The 18,463-nt window shown below is 35.7% G+C and overlaps 1 protein-coding gene across 7 annotated transcripts in view; it reads right to left on the bottom strand.

Annotated features, from left to right (window-relative positions):
* The window catches only part of CBLB (Cbl proto-oncogene B), a 225,392-nt gene that overhangs the window by 111,803 nt on the left and 95,126 nt on the right, over positions 1 to 18,463 (bottom strand). For all 7 annotated transcript variants that reach the window (XM_019665713.1, XM_019665709.1, XM_019665707.1 and 4 more), the window contains exons 5-6: positions 6,968 to 7,124; positions 2,635 to 2,756 (exon numbers count right to left, since the gene is read on the bottom strand). In XM_019665713.1, the coding sequence (XP_019521258.1) occupies positions 2,635 to 2,756; positions 6,968 to 7,124 (279 nt within the window). The remainder of the gene's footprint in view (positions 1 to 2,634; positions 2,757 to 6,967; positions 7,125 to 18,463) is intronic.

The raw sequence follows: 18,463 nt of genomic DNA on the forward strand, positions 1-18,463 counted from the left end.
ATCTTAGCTGTGGAGGGCAGTGTCACTGGCCCTCATATGTGGGATCCGAACCGGGGCCCTCTGGCATCCCAAGCCAGCTCTTAACCAATGCGACACTCGGCCGGCCCCCAGCCATCCATCTTTTAATAAGAGCTCAAAAGAGGTGACCTATATTAATGACAAGGCAAACTAAATAAGTTCATGGCTGCTGTCTAACCCTGTCAAGCTCAATGTCTTTTAATAGGAAGTCATAATAGTTCAAAAATATAAATCAAATTAATGACAATCACCTTAAAATTAATCCCTAATGACAGGAGACACTGACTTGGCTTTAAATTCATCATTATCATTAATTTAGCTACTTATTTAATTATTTCATTTTAGGTCATTTCTCTTTAAGTGGATTGCACTCAGTCTTGCCACCATGGTATCCATATCCAGATTTTATAACCCTTTATGCAGCTCAAAAGGAGGTCAACTTAATCTGTTGGCTATATCTGAGTAACCTGGCTGCTATATGTATGTGACAAAAGTAAGTATCTCTTAATATAGCTTAGTTATTGATGAACCAAGTACTGTAAAAGTAACCTGACAAGACAGTTTAGCATGTATAATGGTTACACAGTCGTTGGATTTAATTAACTTGTATATTTAGTATTGTAATGTGATTTTGCCTTTGGAGAACACTGGGTTTTTAAAGAAAGGAAAAAATGTGATTTTTAAATATTAAGAACCTCATACTGGTTACAAAACCTTTGGAAAGAACTTCTCAAGAAAGTTTAAAAACATTCCCCTAGAGACCCTGAAAACAGAATATCAACCCATCAATTATTGGCATCCTTAGATAAAAAAAATTCCACGCAGACTTATGGCTGCCAGTTGGATCCCAAATAAAACACAACCTTGGAAAAGGTACAACAATTTTCTTTACCATGAAACCAAAGAGATGAAACACATTCCAAAGAGAGGACCAGTTAAACAGATATTCTGTAAAGCAAGTATTTATCAAAATCATTTGATTTGTTCACTAAGAGAGTTTTCCTAAACACATTTTCAATACTCCGTCACACTTTACACATTATAATTTACCATAGATTATAAACATTTCATCTTTACCTACCTAAAACTTAGTAGAATAAACTGTTACAGGGCAAGTTAGGAAGAAAAGACATGTTTTCAGAGGGCACTATCTGTTTATTAAGACAACCATTCCATAGTGATGAGACCTGTCATTTGCTTGCAACACTGTCATTAACTAATTTCTGGATCTTGAACAAGAGAACATAAAAGAAACTCAGTTTCCATATTATATTTATAGAACTGAACAAGATAATTTCCCAAATAACTTCTGTGCTAAATTTGTAAGACCGCATAATTCCATTATATATATAGCATCTTTCAAATCATACTCCAGGAACAAAAAGATACTTTGATGCCAATTTGGACAGTAAAAATTATAGAAAAACCTGGTTTGAGCACTTGAATGAAATGAAAAAACCAATCTCAGCCACTGTCAACGTGCAAAATATCTGACTTGCTGTCATGGTCACAATGAGAACCAACTCTCCTAATCTTAACAGAAGACTTCAATGTGAGCTAAACTGTTTTCTGCACCCATGACCTTCTTTTCATAGCCATATAAATTGTTAAATAAAAAAAGGTGGAAATTTTCATTATGGCCAAGAAAGGAATCAACAATATTGGCTTGTACTTGAAAAGACTTTGTTATAGGACAAACAACATTTGTGCTACAAATCAAATAAAAATAATATTAGGAAAAAAATGTAGACTTAAGAAAAGATTTCTTCCTAAAAAAAAATGACCCCTATATGAAAATCAGAACACTCATGGACGCTGGAATGACAGGTCTCCGCTGTCCTTACTGCTATACCCAGCATGCCACTTGCCACAGCACAAATGGCTAGAATGTGCCTACTGCATTTCTATGTGGGATATCGGGGAAACACATGAACCAGGGAAAGACCTTTTCTGATCCCAGATTTGCCAAATAATAAGGTGCGATTTCTTAGGCAAAGCCAGAGGGGCTGACCAAACAGCTAGTCTCACTCAGTTGATCATCTGTAAAATAAAACAAATCCTGAGGCTGTAAAGAAGCAGGAAATATTGTGGAAGAAGTTCTCATGCGTGTGAAATTGGTTTGGATTACTATAATGGGCTTCTATATGTTTATGTGCTTCTATGTGTTTACTGTGTATGTATACTTATATGCATGTGTTTATATGTATGCATATGTACTTATGTGTTGATCACAGAGCCAAATTGAATGTCTTGAAATAAAATAATGAACATGGAACTGATACTCAAATATACACACACAATTTTATATATAAACACGAGTGTCATGAAAACAGTCAACAGGCTAATACTCCAATTTGAAAATCAGAACTGAGCTTAATGAATCTCGAAGTTCATCAAACTTTATAGTACCTTACCTTCTTTCACTTTATAAATACTAAGTTTCAGAATGAGCACAATGTATCATTTTAAAGAATTCACTTAAGAAGCACCATTTTGGCCTATTAGCTTTGGCCTATTAGCGTTTCCCTCGTGTGTCCCTGATTTCCTCAGGAATGAACCATAAATGACTTTTCACCTTTACATATATCACATAATATCACCTCTACAAAGTCTTACCTTCCAGGCTTGGTGCTGTATTTCTGCAGCCGTGCTTTAACTTCATCGTATGTAAGAAAAGCCATGTAACCTGGATGTGTTACAGCTAAGAAATTCCAATTCCGCAAAATAGAGCCCCAAGGCTAAAAATATAATAAATTAGAAGATATTGTCAACTATCAGTTACATTCCAACCTATCATTGACTATACTTGCTGAAATTCTCCTGGATATCTTTAACTCACATGAATATGAGCTTATGTGGCTTAGGTCACCTTTTACTGTCTAACAGCGAACATGCAAAAACATAGTCTCTTTTTGGAGAAATACAATTAGTCAGAAAACAGATTTGTTAGGAATAGAATATAAAGAGTAAAAAGGAAAACCACGTAATGTCTCTTATCTAAAAATTCTATTCCCGATAGAGCACTTGTGATCATTTTGGAACAAAAACCACATCACTCTTCTGTTAAAAAACCCTCTAACTTTGGGTAAAAGCGGAAGTCCTTATACATGGCCTAGAAAGACCTCACAGGGTTGATCCAGTGCCCTTTCTGTCCCCATCTGCTGGGACTTGCCCACTCTCTGCCTCTTCTCCACGTGCCCTGGCCTCTTTTCTGTTGAACTGAACACAATTGCACTCTCACCTGTCAGAGCCTGTGCTGATTCCTCTACCAGAATTCTTTCTCCAAATACCTACGTGATTCCTCTCTCCACATGTCACTTCCTCAACGAGGTCTGCTCAGACCCCCCCAATTAGAAGTTCCCTCTCATCACATTTCTTATCGCTGTGTGCGCCTCTTCTGTTCACCACTCTACCTTCACGTATCTCATTTTAAAGAAAAAGATAGCATATCACGGAAGGGAAGTGATTTGGTCAAGTTTATCCATTAACCATAAGCTACACAAGAGCAAGGAACATGCCTGCCTTGCTCACCAAAGGGATGCCAGCACTGATGCAGTGTCAGAAACGTGGTGACCATTGTTGCAGAACAGCTCACTGTGATTAGTGACTTGTCTAAAAGACCTTGACTCCCAAGCCTAGTGTTCTTTCCATGGTAACATCCATTATATTCTCATTTGGTTTATCCTTGCACAATTATAAAATCAGAAAAGGTTTACGGTTTAGGACTGAGTTGTGTGAAAATCTTTCACTCACACACACACACACACACACACACACACACACCACATGGTTTGTACCATTCTCTCGTTAATGGGACTGGCTGTCCCTCCAGTGAGTTACCATGGCGAGAGAAAAAAGGCAGTCAGCGATGGACAACTTTGCTTGAGGGTGTGAATGAATCACCTCTGCCATATTTTTAAGGCTACAGCTACATTTTTCCCAAGGAATTGGCAACACTCTAGCTGATGTTCCAGATTATTAACTCAAATTTTCTACATAAAAGAAAGAAAGAAAACAAAAAAGGTAGTGTATATTGCCAACTGAAAGTTGCTGAAATAGTCATCCTACAAATGATTATGGGTACAGAGCTTCTGCTTTTGTTTGTTTTGAGAATTGTTCACTATTAAGCATTTCAAATTTACAAGGCAGAATTCTTCAAAGGTTATATCCCTTGAGAAGAGGATAACAAGGGAAAGAATGCTTTAGTAATGAAGAGTTTTTTTTAATCTTTTAGGATATAAGAAAAACCTTTAGGGCATTTCTCGATCACAATGAAATATCTACTTGGGCAAAAAGAAGCTCTGCAGAGGTTCTGTCTGTGTATTTCAACACAACACATTTTTAATTTTCTTCTTAAGGCATGACTAAAAATTGCATAAATAATACTTGGAAGGATAGCACCACATGTTTAAAAAAAACCAACAAAAAAACTGCTATTATAGGCACTGAGTTTTGTTTTGTTTTGTTCTGCTTCCCTATCTACAAAGGGCAAGGAAGGAAAGTCTATAAAATATTTGGGTCACTTGCATTGAAGTCCACACACATTAATGGAAGAGTTGTTTTTAAAAATGCTGAACTTTACAGAGAGTCAATGCACAGATCAAAATACAAGTAAAAAAAATGAAACTAGAGTTTTGAGCCAACAGCTGCAGTATTTAGCAACCATTTCTTAGTACATAATCCAAAGGGCCAGCTCCTAACTGCAAAAATATTTATGTAATAGAAAGAGTCTGGGTACTGTTTTTCTTTGTGAATACAACCCACAGTCAGAAACACCAGCTAATGGCTTAAAGAAGGCAAAACAAAGTGCTCTAGAGATTAAGAATTATTTTTGCAATTTGTTTTTAGAGATTAAAGGAAATCTTTTCACACACATCAACACAAAAGTATTTGGAAATTTTTAAATAACCAATTAAGTGAGAAATTAATGAAGTGGATTGAGTCTAGTCCCTCCATTCTCCCCAAATTCTATTATTTTCAAGAATAGCCATTTTGTAACTCACAACTTATGCTGGAATAGGGGGGCTGGCTGGCCTGCCCAGATACTCTCTCTTATTCCTTACTACAATGGGGGTCTACCAGCCTCTTCTTTTTCTCCCTATTCCATTGAGGCCATACATTCCACAGTTTTCTCCCCAAATCACTCATTCCTTATCCTGCCACCGCTCAAATTTATTGCTCCGTTTCTCAACAACCCGGTCTTCTCTAGTTTAAGGGGAAATCGTGGGAGAAGGGGAGCATCAGCCCCAGGGCGAGGGAAGAGATAAGCACCCTGCATTTCCATCCCAGGACTTCAGTCGCTGCCAATCCCAGCATCTCTGAACTACATAGAGAGGAAAAAGAGAAAATTAAAAGCAGAAAAAAGAGGCGGGATAAGAACGGTAGCCATTGCAAGTTCTTTCCAATGACTCCCTGGCATTTGTTCAAGCTTTGGCAGAATAACAGGATGAGGGAAGAGAGGAAGAAAGGATAACTAGTATCCAGCTTTCTTACTTCTTGCATTTCCTTAGCATTCGCAACTTCATCTCTTAGCCTCCAGTGACTCCTTCAAATCCTGGTACCTCATGTCAGACCCCGATACTGAGCATGTACCTTGCCCCTTTTCAGATCTCACTCGGTTAAATACTCCATTTCCAACAAATTAGAGCTGGAAGAATTCACTACCAGGTAACTTCCAGCATTAGCTGCAGAGGAATATTTGTTCATGCAGCTAACTTACATTTTCATATAGAATATATAACTTAAGAAAGCTATTACTCAATTTTTAAAGTTGTGTAAAAAGAAAAGATCAGTAAAAGTTAATATACCTTTTTGTACTCACAAAACCAATTTTATCTTATTTTAATGTACATGGATGGTCAAAGTATTTAAATAATGAAACTAAAAGAAGTGAGGAATCTCATAAATATATAGGGGCTAAGGAGAGTTCTTTAGCTACTTCTGTAATTACATGTTTTAAAAGAGATTAGGTATTCTTTGGTCCACAAATAAGATTTTGATTTTGTTATCTAAAATTTTTCACAGTAGCTCTACTTAAAAAGAGTCTTTTCCTCTCCCACCCTATTAAGCATAAATAAGATATACATAATTTAGAGTATTAAGATTATGTGGGCTCTTTTAAAGTGAAACAGTTTCTAAGAAAATATATGCAAATATTAAGTAGCAGTTTGGGTAAGCCTTTAACCAACACTAAGTTACCCTCATACCTTTACTATATAAATAACTCTTTGAGACATGCTAGCATTTAATATCCACACTAAAAAGATTAATCTCAAAGTCATACATATTAGGAAGAACACAGAGAAAAAAAAATTTATTTTCCAAAAGAGAGATTTGTTAAATTAATGACAATCTATTTTGATAGACTATGTAACATCTAAAAATTAAAAATATTAATGAAAAATATTTCCTGACATGGAAAGATCTTTATAACATATTGAATGAGCAAAGCAAGTGGTATCTCCTATACAGAACAGGATAAAATTGCTACCTATTTCCAAGTTCACTATTTCCCTTCTCACCTAATGAATGTGGGAGGCGAAGGACAGAAGTTGGGATAAAACTTCAGCAAATGCCCAGCTGTGATTGTATCAGTTACTGGACCAAAAAGACGAACAAAGTAAAGTGAGAAACGAAATGAGGAATTTAAAACAAAGCTCCTTTGCATGAATGACTCTTCTCAAAGCTAACAAGCAACCATTAGGCTCACAGCACCTGATAGCCCAAATAAACGCTAAGCTTATGGCAATGACCAAAAACTTAACACTAATGATTTGCTTTAAAATGACAGTCTACCCAAAATGAGACTATTTCCATATGTTTGTGTGTCGTGTGGATATGTACGAATGTGTGTGAAAGGCATACATGCAAATACACATGCGCACTGCACACACACACAGAAGGGAGGGAAAGCAGGACTGAGGGAAGGATTCAGCAAATGGGAACTTACCTGAAATAGCCTGGTAAAAATATCAAATTCAAAAACCGAAATATAATCATTACAAGTTAAATCAATTGTTGATTTTAGAGCCATTGCTTCCAGGCCAGAGCTGATTTGATGGACCTCATGAAGGCACTGTCTGAATACTTTCCATGGTACAATAGTTCTGTGCAAGAAAAAAAAAAGAGTAATTGAATTAAGTGTCACTTAAGACATACCTTCCATCGAAAGAGCACAATTCAAGTCATAATATTAATATAATTGTGTTTGTACTAAAAGACAAATAGTTGAGAATATTGTTCCTAATTCAGAACACATGTAATGGGTTTTGCTAACTGGATTATTTTCCATTTGCCAAGAATGTGACAAAAATCTAAATTAATTTTTCTCTCAAACAGCCCTTGGCTATCAAGATATTTCTAAAAATACATGCAGGAATGCATTAGATCAAAGTCCTGTATGTCCGCTTCTTTGTGTGTACAACATCATCTGACTTTAAATCAAGTTAAATTCTTCCCCTCTATTTTCTTAAAATAATTACAAGACAATGGGCTCATATAATAGTAAGAATTCTTTGTTCATTGCACCATTCAATCCACCATTTTGAGAAAGGTCAAGTGGAAAGTCATCAAGGCATTTAGGCCACCACCTTTTCTGCAGAGATGAACGGCATATGTTATCTAACCTTTCATATGAATGCAAAGGGAAATTTCTATACTTTTAACCAACCACACACACTGTCTACCACAAGGGATTTTATTTATTAAACACTTATTCATTAATTTATATTAAATATCATGCATCAAAATTCTTATAAGATAATGCATTTACGTGGTTCAAAAATTTAGTATAGCATAGATTGGTATTCAGGGAAAAGTCTCGTGACCTATCCCCTACCTGACCAGTTTCCAACATTCACCCACCTCCTCCCAACCATGAAAATAAGAATTACTGATTATTCATTCCTTAATTTTCCTCCTTTTGGAATGTTAAATGTCTACTCCTAAAGGGGTGGAAGAAGAAAGTTTAAAATTCATATTTAAAATGTTTAAGCTGCGGTTTTCACAATAAGACAGCATAAGAGCTACACACACCCTCTTAGAAGATTGCATATGTTTAAATCTTAGGTTTTTCTTTACCAGTATCTCCTGAGAAGTAAAACTCAGGCAGAATAAATTGGCCCACCCTATACCAACCCTCCCAATGAAGCATCACCATAAATGTACAACTCGCACATCCGTTCAATAATGACCTGCTGCTTTGGTTGTCACGTTTGAGCATGCATCAGAATCACTGCAGGGATGGTTAGCAGAGAAACTGCTGATCCTCCAGTCAAGCTATTCTGATTCCCTATGACTGGGGTGGGGCCTGAGAACTTAGAGTTCTAACAAGTTCCCCAGAGATGTCGATGCTCCTGGTCTGGGGACAACACTGTGAGAGTCAATGATTTATTGTATCTATTAATTGCTAAGGCAAGGCACTACGGAGAAATGTAACTATGGAAATACAAAATATTATCTCTGTCCTTGAAGAACACACACTTTCAGGGTAGAAATAAGATTGGTAATGCTAAAGAATATAGAGGCAGAATATTTAAAGAAGTGCTGAAGGCATTCCAGAGAAGCAGTCTGTAGCAAGATGAATAAATAAATAGTGAGCTAGGCTTACAATACTAGGCTGTAGTTATAAGAAAGTTTAGGTTTGATATACCATTAAAAGAAAAAAAAAATGTGAGGCTGAATACATCAAAAGGCTTTTCGCTATGTATGAAAAAAACAGGAAACCACAGGGACCCGAAGAGAGACACCACATCAGACACCATTTAGAAGAAATTCATGTCAGGCTCTGATTAAGGTTACCAAAATGCTGCTGTTTTAAAAGAACAAGAACTTTTGATAATATTAGAAGGCTATTGATTTATGGTGCAGTGTAAATATACATTATATCCAACTTCATGACAGTTCCTGTGGAAAGAGTGCTTAAGAAGCGTGTTTTCCTTTTCCAAATTAAAGTTCCAAATATTCAACACACATAAGGGATGCAAACCATAATATTCAAAGTAAAAAATAAAATAAAAATTGAAGAACTGATTAAATAATGGTATGTTTTATGTTTTGTATGGAAATGTTTAAAATATTTGTCTGGCATGTAAAAGCATAAGTAAATAAATTGATCAAATAGACACCTCTAATATCTATTACTATTAAAAAAAACTATCCACATCCCAATATTTAAGGTACATACAGATAATTCTTTTGAATATCCAATGATTTCAGAGCAAATTAATAAAAAAATATTGTTGTTTAATAACACTTTGGAACAACAATTAACAAAGGAGCAAGCTATATTTCCACAATACATGCATAAATGAGACTTTCTCATAGTTCATTTGTGATAAACGTAAGGTTCAAACAAGCATTCGCTGGAAACTTACTTAAGAGTAGTAACAGGAATTAAGAAGAAAAGGCAATATTTGGTTAACTTACTATATACAAAAGTTTTTACCCTTCCTTTGATCAGATGAGCCGAACACCCACCATGGAGAGAAGATGTGTGTGTGTGTTTGTGAGGTGAAGGAGGCGGGGGTTACGAGTGAAAAACAGAAATAGAGTACAATGATATCTTTAAAAAGATAGTTTTAGAATTGTTAAACTAAGGATCTAAACTTTCGGAAGAGGATTTCAAGTTGCTTGCTACCACCTTCTTTCCTGAAGTGTGTGTATGTGGGGGTGGGAGGATGGGGGCGATTTTCACATCTTTAAATTAAAGTGTAGCAGCAAAACAGAGCGATGGTTTCTACTACCTCTTCCCCTAGAGATAAAGAAAGTGAGAGGAAAACTTAATGGCAAATTGTCTGACAAATATGTAGAAACATCGGTGTTCTGGCAGAGACCTGGGAAAAGGAAAGAGAAAGAAAAGGAACAGAACATAAAAAGGACACCTAAACTTCAAGCTCTCACCAATCCAGAAATATTTTAATCTGTCCTTTAGCCAATTACAATTACAAATCACTTTAATTACAAGTTAACTTTAAAATCCACTGAAAAGCACAAGTAGCTGTCAATCCACAAAAAATGGAATACAAAACCAATGCCAGGTACTTGTAATAATAACATGATTTCAGGATCTTTAGACTTCCAATAGGAATATTTACGGTGGCTTACGATCTGCGAATCACGAAGTTAAGTACTTTATATATACAACCTGAATCTGTCACAGTAACACGATGAGGCACAGAATATACTCATCTTCAGCATACAGAAGGGGAAACTGAGGCTTAAAACGGGTGAAGTGATTTGCCCATGACTTGATATGTGCCAGGCATTGTGTTAGGTTCATAACAGAAATTAAATAAAGTCACCATCTAATAAGTGGAAAGGCTTGTAAATAAATTATGTTGTGCCATGTGCTACAGTTGTCACAGAAACAGCTGCATGGGAATCCCATGGTACAGGGATCCGCAACAGAGATCCGCAACAGAAACTGTATCTTATTCCTCTTTGCCCAAGACAAAGCATGCAACTAAAATTTGTGTTTTTAAGTTAAACTGTCTAGAGGAGTCAAGGGCGTGTTTGATGGGAGTGTTTCACAGAGAAGAAGTCTAGAAGTTTGACTGTGCTACCATTCGCCTACTACACAGAAATCTTTTGATGACTTAATAAAAAGTGATAGTAGGTTCCTACATCAGAAGAGTCAGGGACTTGGTAAATAAAAGGCCATATTCTAATTCTGTTATTAGATAATGGGCCCTGGTCTGTCTACCAATAAACAAAGTAATTATCTTTTAAAATCTTAAAAATAGGGTGTCCTTACAGAGAAAATAAGATCAAACTGATACAGGGAAACAAATCTGCAAAGGTGTCAGCAGGACAGCAACTAACAAACCACTCAAGCCTCCAGGCTTGTCTCCTCCTCTGGAAAAGTGGGGGATGTTACAGATTTTAATGACGAAAATCCTGTAGTTTTAAGGCAAAAGTATAAGGAATAGAAGACAAAAAAGTTAGGAGATTGATATTGGAAGAAAGGCAAAATATTTTTATGGAACCACAAGTTCACAAAAGACTGTAGGTTTTACTTTTAATTTATACGAAAAAAAAAAAATCCATATACTAAAGGTGTGAGTCTCAACAAAGGCCAGGGTGTTTGGAAACAGGAACACTAGTATGCTTCTGGTGTGAGTGAGAATTTACACAGCAATACTAGAAGGCAATTTGGCAGCAAGCTTCAAAAACCTATACTTTTTAACCCAGAAAGCCTACTTCTAGGGATTTCCCCTAAGGAGATTATGTGTATGTATATATGGGGTGCCAAAAAAATGTATACAAGTGGCCACTTCGGTCAACATTGCTTAAGCAGTTCACTGTAATCAGAAGTGTCTGGACGCTGATGGTAGCCACTTTGAGCACCGCTTGTAATTGCAGAAGTCAAACATGACTTGTAGTCATCTTTTGTTATTGGTATATAGTGAGTATTAGAATTTTAATAGTTTTTTCCTTTCTTAAAATGTATATACATTTTTTGGCACCGTGTGTGTGTGTGTGTGTGTGTGTGTGTATGTGTAGAGAGAGAGTGAAAGAGAGAGCGCACAAGCAGTGCAAAGATTCATCCATTAATCTTTCCACAGTGTTGTTCATAATAGCAAAATAATAAAAACAAATATGTTCAATAGTAATAACAGAACATACTATATCCATAAATTAGAATAATTTACAGTAATTAACAATTATGCAGAAAAAATATTGTCAAGGGAAAGAGTTCTGGCATATTATTAAATGGGAATAGCATTTTAAAAACTGTATGTCCTTTATGATCCAATTCTACAAACTATCCAGAATGTCTGGAGAGATCAACACAAATTTTAACTGATGATAACTGGATAATGATAAAATTAAGTGATTTTTTTTCGATATTTCTAATATGCTCTGATGATTTAAAGGAATAAAGGATACACTAAAGCCATTTTAAACTATATTATGGAATCACAGAAAGATTAAAAATAAGAATAGTATTTGCCTATGACATGGTTTTATATGTAGGAAATACAAAAGAATTTGCAGATTAAACTATGAGAGTACATGACTTCAACATGGTTGCTGAATACAAGACCAATATACAAGTATCAGTTATATTTCTACGTATAAGCAATACATTGGAAAGTAAGGCTTAAAAATACCTGACTTTTAAAATAGCATCTAGAATTTTCAAATAAATAGGAATAAATTGAATCTTTACCCTTATCTAATACCACAGAAAAATCAATTTAGATGAATCTTGGACTTAAATATGAAAGATAAAACAATCAAGTTTTTTTTTTAGAGGAAACATTAAGAGAATGTCTACATTACTTTGGAGCACACACAAAATTTAAACAGGACCCACAAAGTTCAAAGGATAAAGGACAAGATAAATTAAAAATCTGTACTCATAAAAAGGTATGATAAAGTGAAAAACAAAGCCACATATTGGGAGGAGCTAATTACATACACATAATCAACAAAAGATTCCTATCTATAATATATAAGGATGTCTGAATATTAATAGATTGCTCCAAAAATGGGGCAAATAATTTCCACATACACAAAAAATCAAAATGTTCAAAAAACACACAAAGATATGCTCAACTTCACTGGTCATCAAGGAAATGTAAATTGAAAACACAGTAAGATTCCACTCTACCCCACCACATGGCTTATTGAAGGGGAAAAAAAAATGAATGATGTCATAAAGTGTTAAGGAGGATACGGAGCAACAGGAACCTTTAGGCACTGCTCATAGGTGACTAAATAGGTAAAGCGCTTTGGATAACTCCTTCTTGGTCATTAAAAGCTACTAAAGCTGGGAGCATTTTCTCAATCCATTGAGATTTTGCTTCCTGGCAATTGGAGTCAGTTTGGCTCAAATCAACTCTTATATGTTTTCTCTTAGACTGGATGTTTTTCGTCGACACTCCCTAGCTGCCAGCAAAGAGAAAAAAGGACGCTTTTTGCCATACACACACACACACACACACACACACACACACACACACACACACACACACACACACACACACACACACACACACACCCCAAATGAATAAATAAATAAATGCTACTAAAGCTAAAATTATGCATTAACTAGGAGAAAGTAATTATACACGTAGATATACATCTAACAGAAACAGATACAAATGAGTTTTTTTTAATGTACAAAAAAAGTCATAGCAACACCACTGATAATAATCCAACTGAGGAAGAACTCAGTGTCCATCATCAATAGAATGAACAGGTAAACTCTACTTCAGACATACAATGGAGCAAGGAGAATAAACGAAGTACTATTAATGCAAGAATGTGGATTAATTCCATCAACCTAAGAGTGAAAGAAGACAGTTTTTTTTTAAAGAGTGTAATTATATGATTTTAACTACATATGAGTCCACAATGATAGAAGTTAGGAAACTGTGGGCACACAGGACTGCATGGGACTTGCTGAGGAATTGGGGAAGGGAGGGTTTGAACCGGTGGTAATATATTATTACCCTAGATGGGGTATGGGTAGCATTTACATTGGTGTCTTCACGTTATGAAAATTCCTCACCCTACATTTATGATTTGTGTACTTTTCTGTATATTAAACTTTAAAACTTTTTACATTAAAAAAAATCAAAGAATACAAGGAGAAAGAGATGTGGGAGCGGACAAAGTTCCTGCAATAATATAAACAAGGAAATCAACGTTTGGTTTTTGGTTGTTGGTTTTGTTTGCTGAGGTAGTGGTGGTGGTAATTGTTTAAAATCCATTCTAGCTCAGGGATGTAAACATTTTCTTCACTTTAAACAAAATGAAAACCTGTTCTCCATTAACCCATTCCTATTTTCAATTTCATCTGAATTTTGTCAGAAAATTCACCTTGATCAACAAAGGTATGTTCAGTGTCATTACCCATTGAGGGCTATCTTTGTTCAGAAGATAACAGGATATTCATACGATATTTGATGTTTTGACTCATAAGATATTTGATGCTTTAATAACGTAAAATATTAGTAATGTGATTCCTAAGTCTGCTGATATTTTTCATATAGTTATTCCTTAAATCCAATCTTGGTTTTTGTAATGACTACTTGGAAAAGAACATGAAAATAGTTTTTTAATAGGGTATTACTGCTCCTATTATTCCATCACTAAGAGAAAAACAGTTGTTTTCCTGCAACCCACAAAAAGAAGATATCAAAACTACTCTGGTCAAATAGTCGCCTTACAACTAACTCATCATGGATAGGACCACAGACCCAGTTACAAAGCATATACATAATAAGATCTAACTATTCTTCCCCATAAGTGAAAATGTCTGACTCTCATGCACAAAGACACAGTTGCTGGGTATTGGTGACAGATTTCTTAAAAGTCAAAAAAGTTCATGATATTTTGTCGCTAGTGCAGATGAGCGTTACTTCTGTGTATAATGGACAAGTAGTCTCATTTTCACATTCTGAAACTTAAACTTAGAATCAACTATTTTTTGGAAAACTGCAAAAACAAGGAGAATAGCTTCTTTAACATTATTCCTGATTTTCTCAATAACCTCATTCACATGATAGATTTGATGCTTTCTAATTTCTGGTCTCACAACCTAACCTTTGAACATAATAAACAGTAAATTTCCTGTAGCCATGAAATCACTTTGTATGTCATTCTATTTATTTCCCAACTTTGTAAATAAAGTTTATTGGTGGAAACGGATAGGAAGAGAAACTGCAAATACAAGCCATATCCAAAATCCAAAATAATGTCAAAATTTCATTTTTAATTTTTCCACTTAATAGTCAATGACCATAGAATAGAAAGATTCTAGTCTTAAAACAATGGATATTGCTCTTTTCTCTGTAAAGTAAAACTGTGGTTCAGTATATCGTCTCTGAAAGTTCAGTGATGCTTGGCAGGTTCATAACACATGAGGTACAATAGCTCACAGATCACAGGAAGGTGCCTTTGTTCTGCTGAGGTCAGATTAAACGAAATTAGGAAGTTATATACCCTAAAATTGGAGAGTCCCGCCACAGAACGGCTTAAGTAAGGCTTTAAAATTATCTTTCCCTGAGCATCAAGGGCCCAGTCTGTCTTACAAACAAACAAAAATGTCAGTAATAAAACAAAATTTCTCATAAATCTCTCTACATAGGTCAATTAACAAGCAATGGGCGAAGTCTGCCAGATACGTAAGTTAAATTGAGGCAACAGAAATATACGACTTCCAATAACATTTCTAAAACCCTCACAGCAGAAACTATATACATACTATTATTGTGCATTCTTTTTATTAAGAGAACTATTGATAGATTGCAGAATAACAAAGCAAACACAAAGCTAGAGGGAAAACAAGTACTGTTGTTTACTACTGATAGTCAACATTCAGAATAAAAAAGAATACAAAAAAGAATAATTAGCAGTCTATTAATGAAAAATAAATCCCTACATGTTAATTTTAAAAAGCTTTGTTTACCTTGCTATTAAGTCACAATTTCTCTACCAACAGAATGTGGTTCTAAAGAACTGTGAAAGAGATTAGATTCTACCCTATCCGCAAGCTCACAAGTTAGCCTATCACAGTTTCAGAGGTGCTGGCAGAAGACACAGAGCGTGCGGACTTGGCTACTCACAGGAAATGCAGTGGTCGGGGTATCAGCATTTTCCTGGACTTGCTCCCTGAGCTGTAATTCTCATAGGACAATGCAAAGAGAGCCAGGTGACATGTGCATGCACAGTGAGTTTTGTAACTGTACAATAACCTAAAGCTCAGGGAGCCCAAGCATTTTATGATGGTCAATAAGCATATCTGTCATTTGATCTGCAGAGAAACACTGCCTTTATCTTACAAGGCTATAAGCAAACATGCTCTTTGCTCCAAAAGGAGAGAAACTCTCTCTCTTTACCTACCGAGGGAGAAACAGCTACCAGAGAAGAAACAAATGTTCGATTGGGATTAAGAACCAGGGCCTTTCTGAATCCAGGGGCACATTATTAAAAGCTTTATAAGAAAATATTTCTCTGAATACAATCCGAGCACTTGTAAGAATAAGGATATATATATATATATATTATAATTTTTGTTTTAATGAATTAAATCAAACTGATTAGCTGAGAACTAAAAAAAATGAATAAATTTAAAGTCTGCTTTTTTAAAAATAGGGCTCTGCACAGGACAGCTTTTTAAATACTTTAGAAACGTGAAAGTTTGGAAGTTTGGGTGATTGGCTTAGTATTCAGAATTATTCAGGGAACACTAATGGTCTCCACAAATTTTATAAATGTATTTTCCTCATTTGGCAGAGAAAGCAAATTAAAAAGTGAACTAATTACTTGTTTAAACAGTGAAGTAAAACTAGTGGCCAAAGTCTGGATGCAAGAACAGGTTAGACTTGGGAGGTCAAGGTTACAATGTTATCTTACCATTAGGGAGCTTAGACATTTCAAAACAGAAAAGATACTTGGAGACTATCTGCTAGGATAGTTGGCCATAATTCACCAAGTCTTGGTGGAGGGGCAGAAACACATTAATCGGCCTACTCAGTGCACAAAATCCAGCATACCTACTCAGTGCACACCACAAACGCTGCATACCTACTCAGTGCATACCACAAACGCTGCATACCTACTCCGTGTGACACCTGGAGCCTATTAAAGCTTTGGTTGCAAAGAGGACTTGCAGAATTTTAAAAAGAGAAAATACATTAGATTATGAATGCTTTTCTGTTACAACATCTGATGAAAACTTTTAAGTCTTTATCTAGGTGACCTTTAAGCAATAGTATCTGGTTCATCTCCCTTGTTGTTTAAATCCTATCTCCCTTTAGCATCTCTAATACCACATCCCCCAGGTGACTCCTCCCATTTCCTTACATTTATCTCTGTGCACACTTCATTCACCAGAAGCCTTTAGGGATCTGTTCTCATTCTCCCTGCACATTCTTCATGCTCTACACATCAGTTAGTCCAATGGCTTCAACAGCTCTCAGAGACTCTAAGAGTCAAATACCTGGGGACCCGGCACACAGTGTAAATGAGTAAAGAGGTCCAGGTAAGAACTGTAATGAACTGGAGGAGAGCACAACTGAATTGGGCAGCTGGCACCCAGGTCTAGCCAAGTGCGGCCCTGTCAGAAGTCTGATCTAGTGATGCCATCACTCCCAACTTTTCAATGAAATTCAACACAATTCTTTTTTGGTAAAATACATAATTTTTAAAAGTTACCAACTAATGTTTTATTTAAATATTGCAAGAAGACAAGGAAAACATTCTACAGGCTGTCAATCTGCAAACTCTCATAAACATACTATTCAACATCAATCCTAAAATCTCTATTTCTAGCCTATATTCTTGGATATATAACTTACTAATAGATATCATCACATGGACTTATCTAGGTGCACACCACTGAACATATGCTGCATTGACTTTATCTGGTTCCAAATCTCTTGTTTTTCTTGTCTCAGTGAATGGTACCCAGTTGTTCAAATCAGAGACTGAGGTGTTGTATTTGCCTCCTTTCTTTAATCTCATATATCTTTATAATCAAGCATGGTTAATTGTACCTTCATATCATTCTCAAATTCATATAATTTTTTTATTTATATATAGATTATTTTGTATATTGATTTTATTTCATATATTATTTTAAGTACATTATTATTATAATCCCCACCTAGTTTTCTACCACAGCCTCCTACCTATCCCTCTCCTATTTCCCTTTCATCAGTTTCCAAAGTGTATTTGTGCGGAGGGGGACAATCCTAGGTACAGATCCCAGGTGGCACACCAGATGATCCTTCTCGTGATGGGAAAAATATACAGAAATTCTACTTGCATTTTTAGTTAAATTCTACTTAAATTTTTAAAATTTATATTATGTGCCTTTTATTTGTATTATGCACAAATAATACTCATTATTTGTATAGTAGTAGATATGTATGTATGTATATATGCAGACAATAGACAGTGACAAGAGAAAAGTTCTGAGATGTCCTGTGTGAAATTACATCAGGCTGAAGAGTGAAAAGAAAAAGATTAATTTACAAATTAATAGCTGTGGGCCAACTAACAAAAGACAGGTCACATTCCTGAATGGTGGAGCTTCGAATCATCTGTAGGGACCACAGGGACCACGAGGCAGCCACAGCACTTTCAGGACTGTAGGCTGTAACCAATCAACTGTAGTCAATATTTCTTCCTTACAAACTCTGCACCTAGCATAGAACCAACCCTGCTTCAACCTTTTCCCGCCACCCCGCCTCCCACATCTTTAACTAATGTAAATTCTTTCAAAGGAACACCTTTTTTCCCCAAAACATAACGTATAAAAGTATAACGTATAAAAAAGCGCCCATCAACTTTAGGGGCGGTGGACATGCTTGTCTATTCTACCTGGCCTTGCTGCTGCTGGTGTAGACTTCACGACCCAGGCCCCGGTCCTTTTTTGGCTAGCATATGACTCAATAAGCCCTTTCTTAAAAAAAAAAAAAAAAAAAAG

Source organism: Hipposideros armiger, unplaced genomic scaffold, assembly GCF_001890085.2.
Source record: "Hipposideros armiger isolate ML-2016 unplaced genomic scaffold, ASM189008v1 scaffold_448, whole genome shotgun sequence".
Lineage (NCBI taxonomy): Eukaryota > Metazoa > Chordata > Mammalia > Chiroptera > Hipposideridae > Hipposideros > Hipposideros armiger.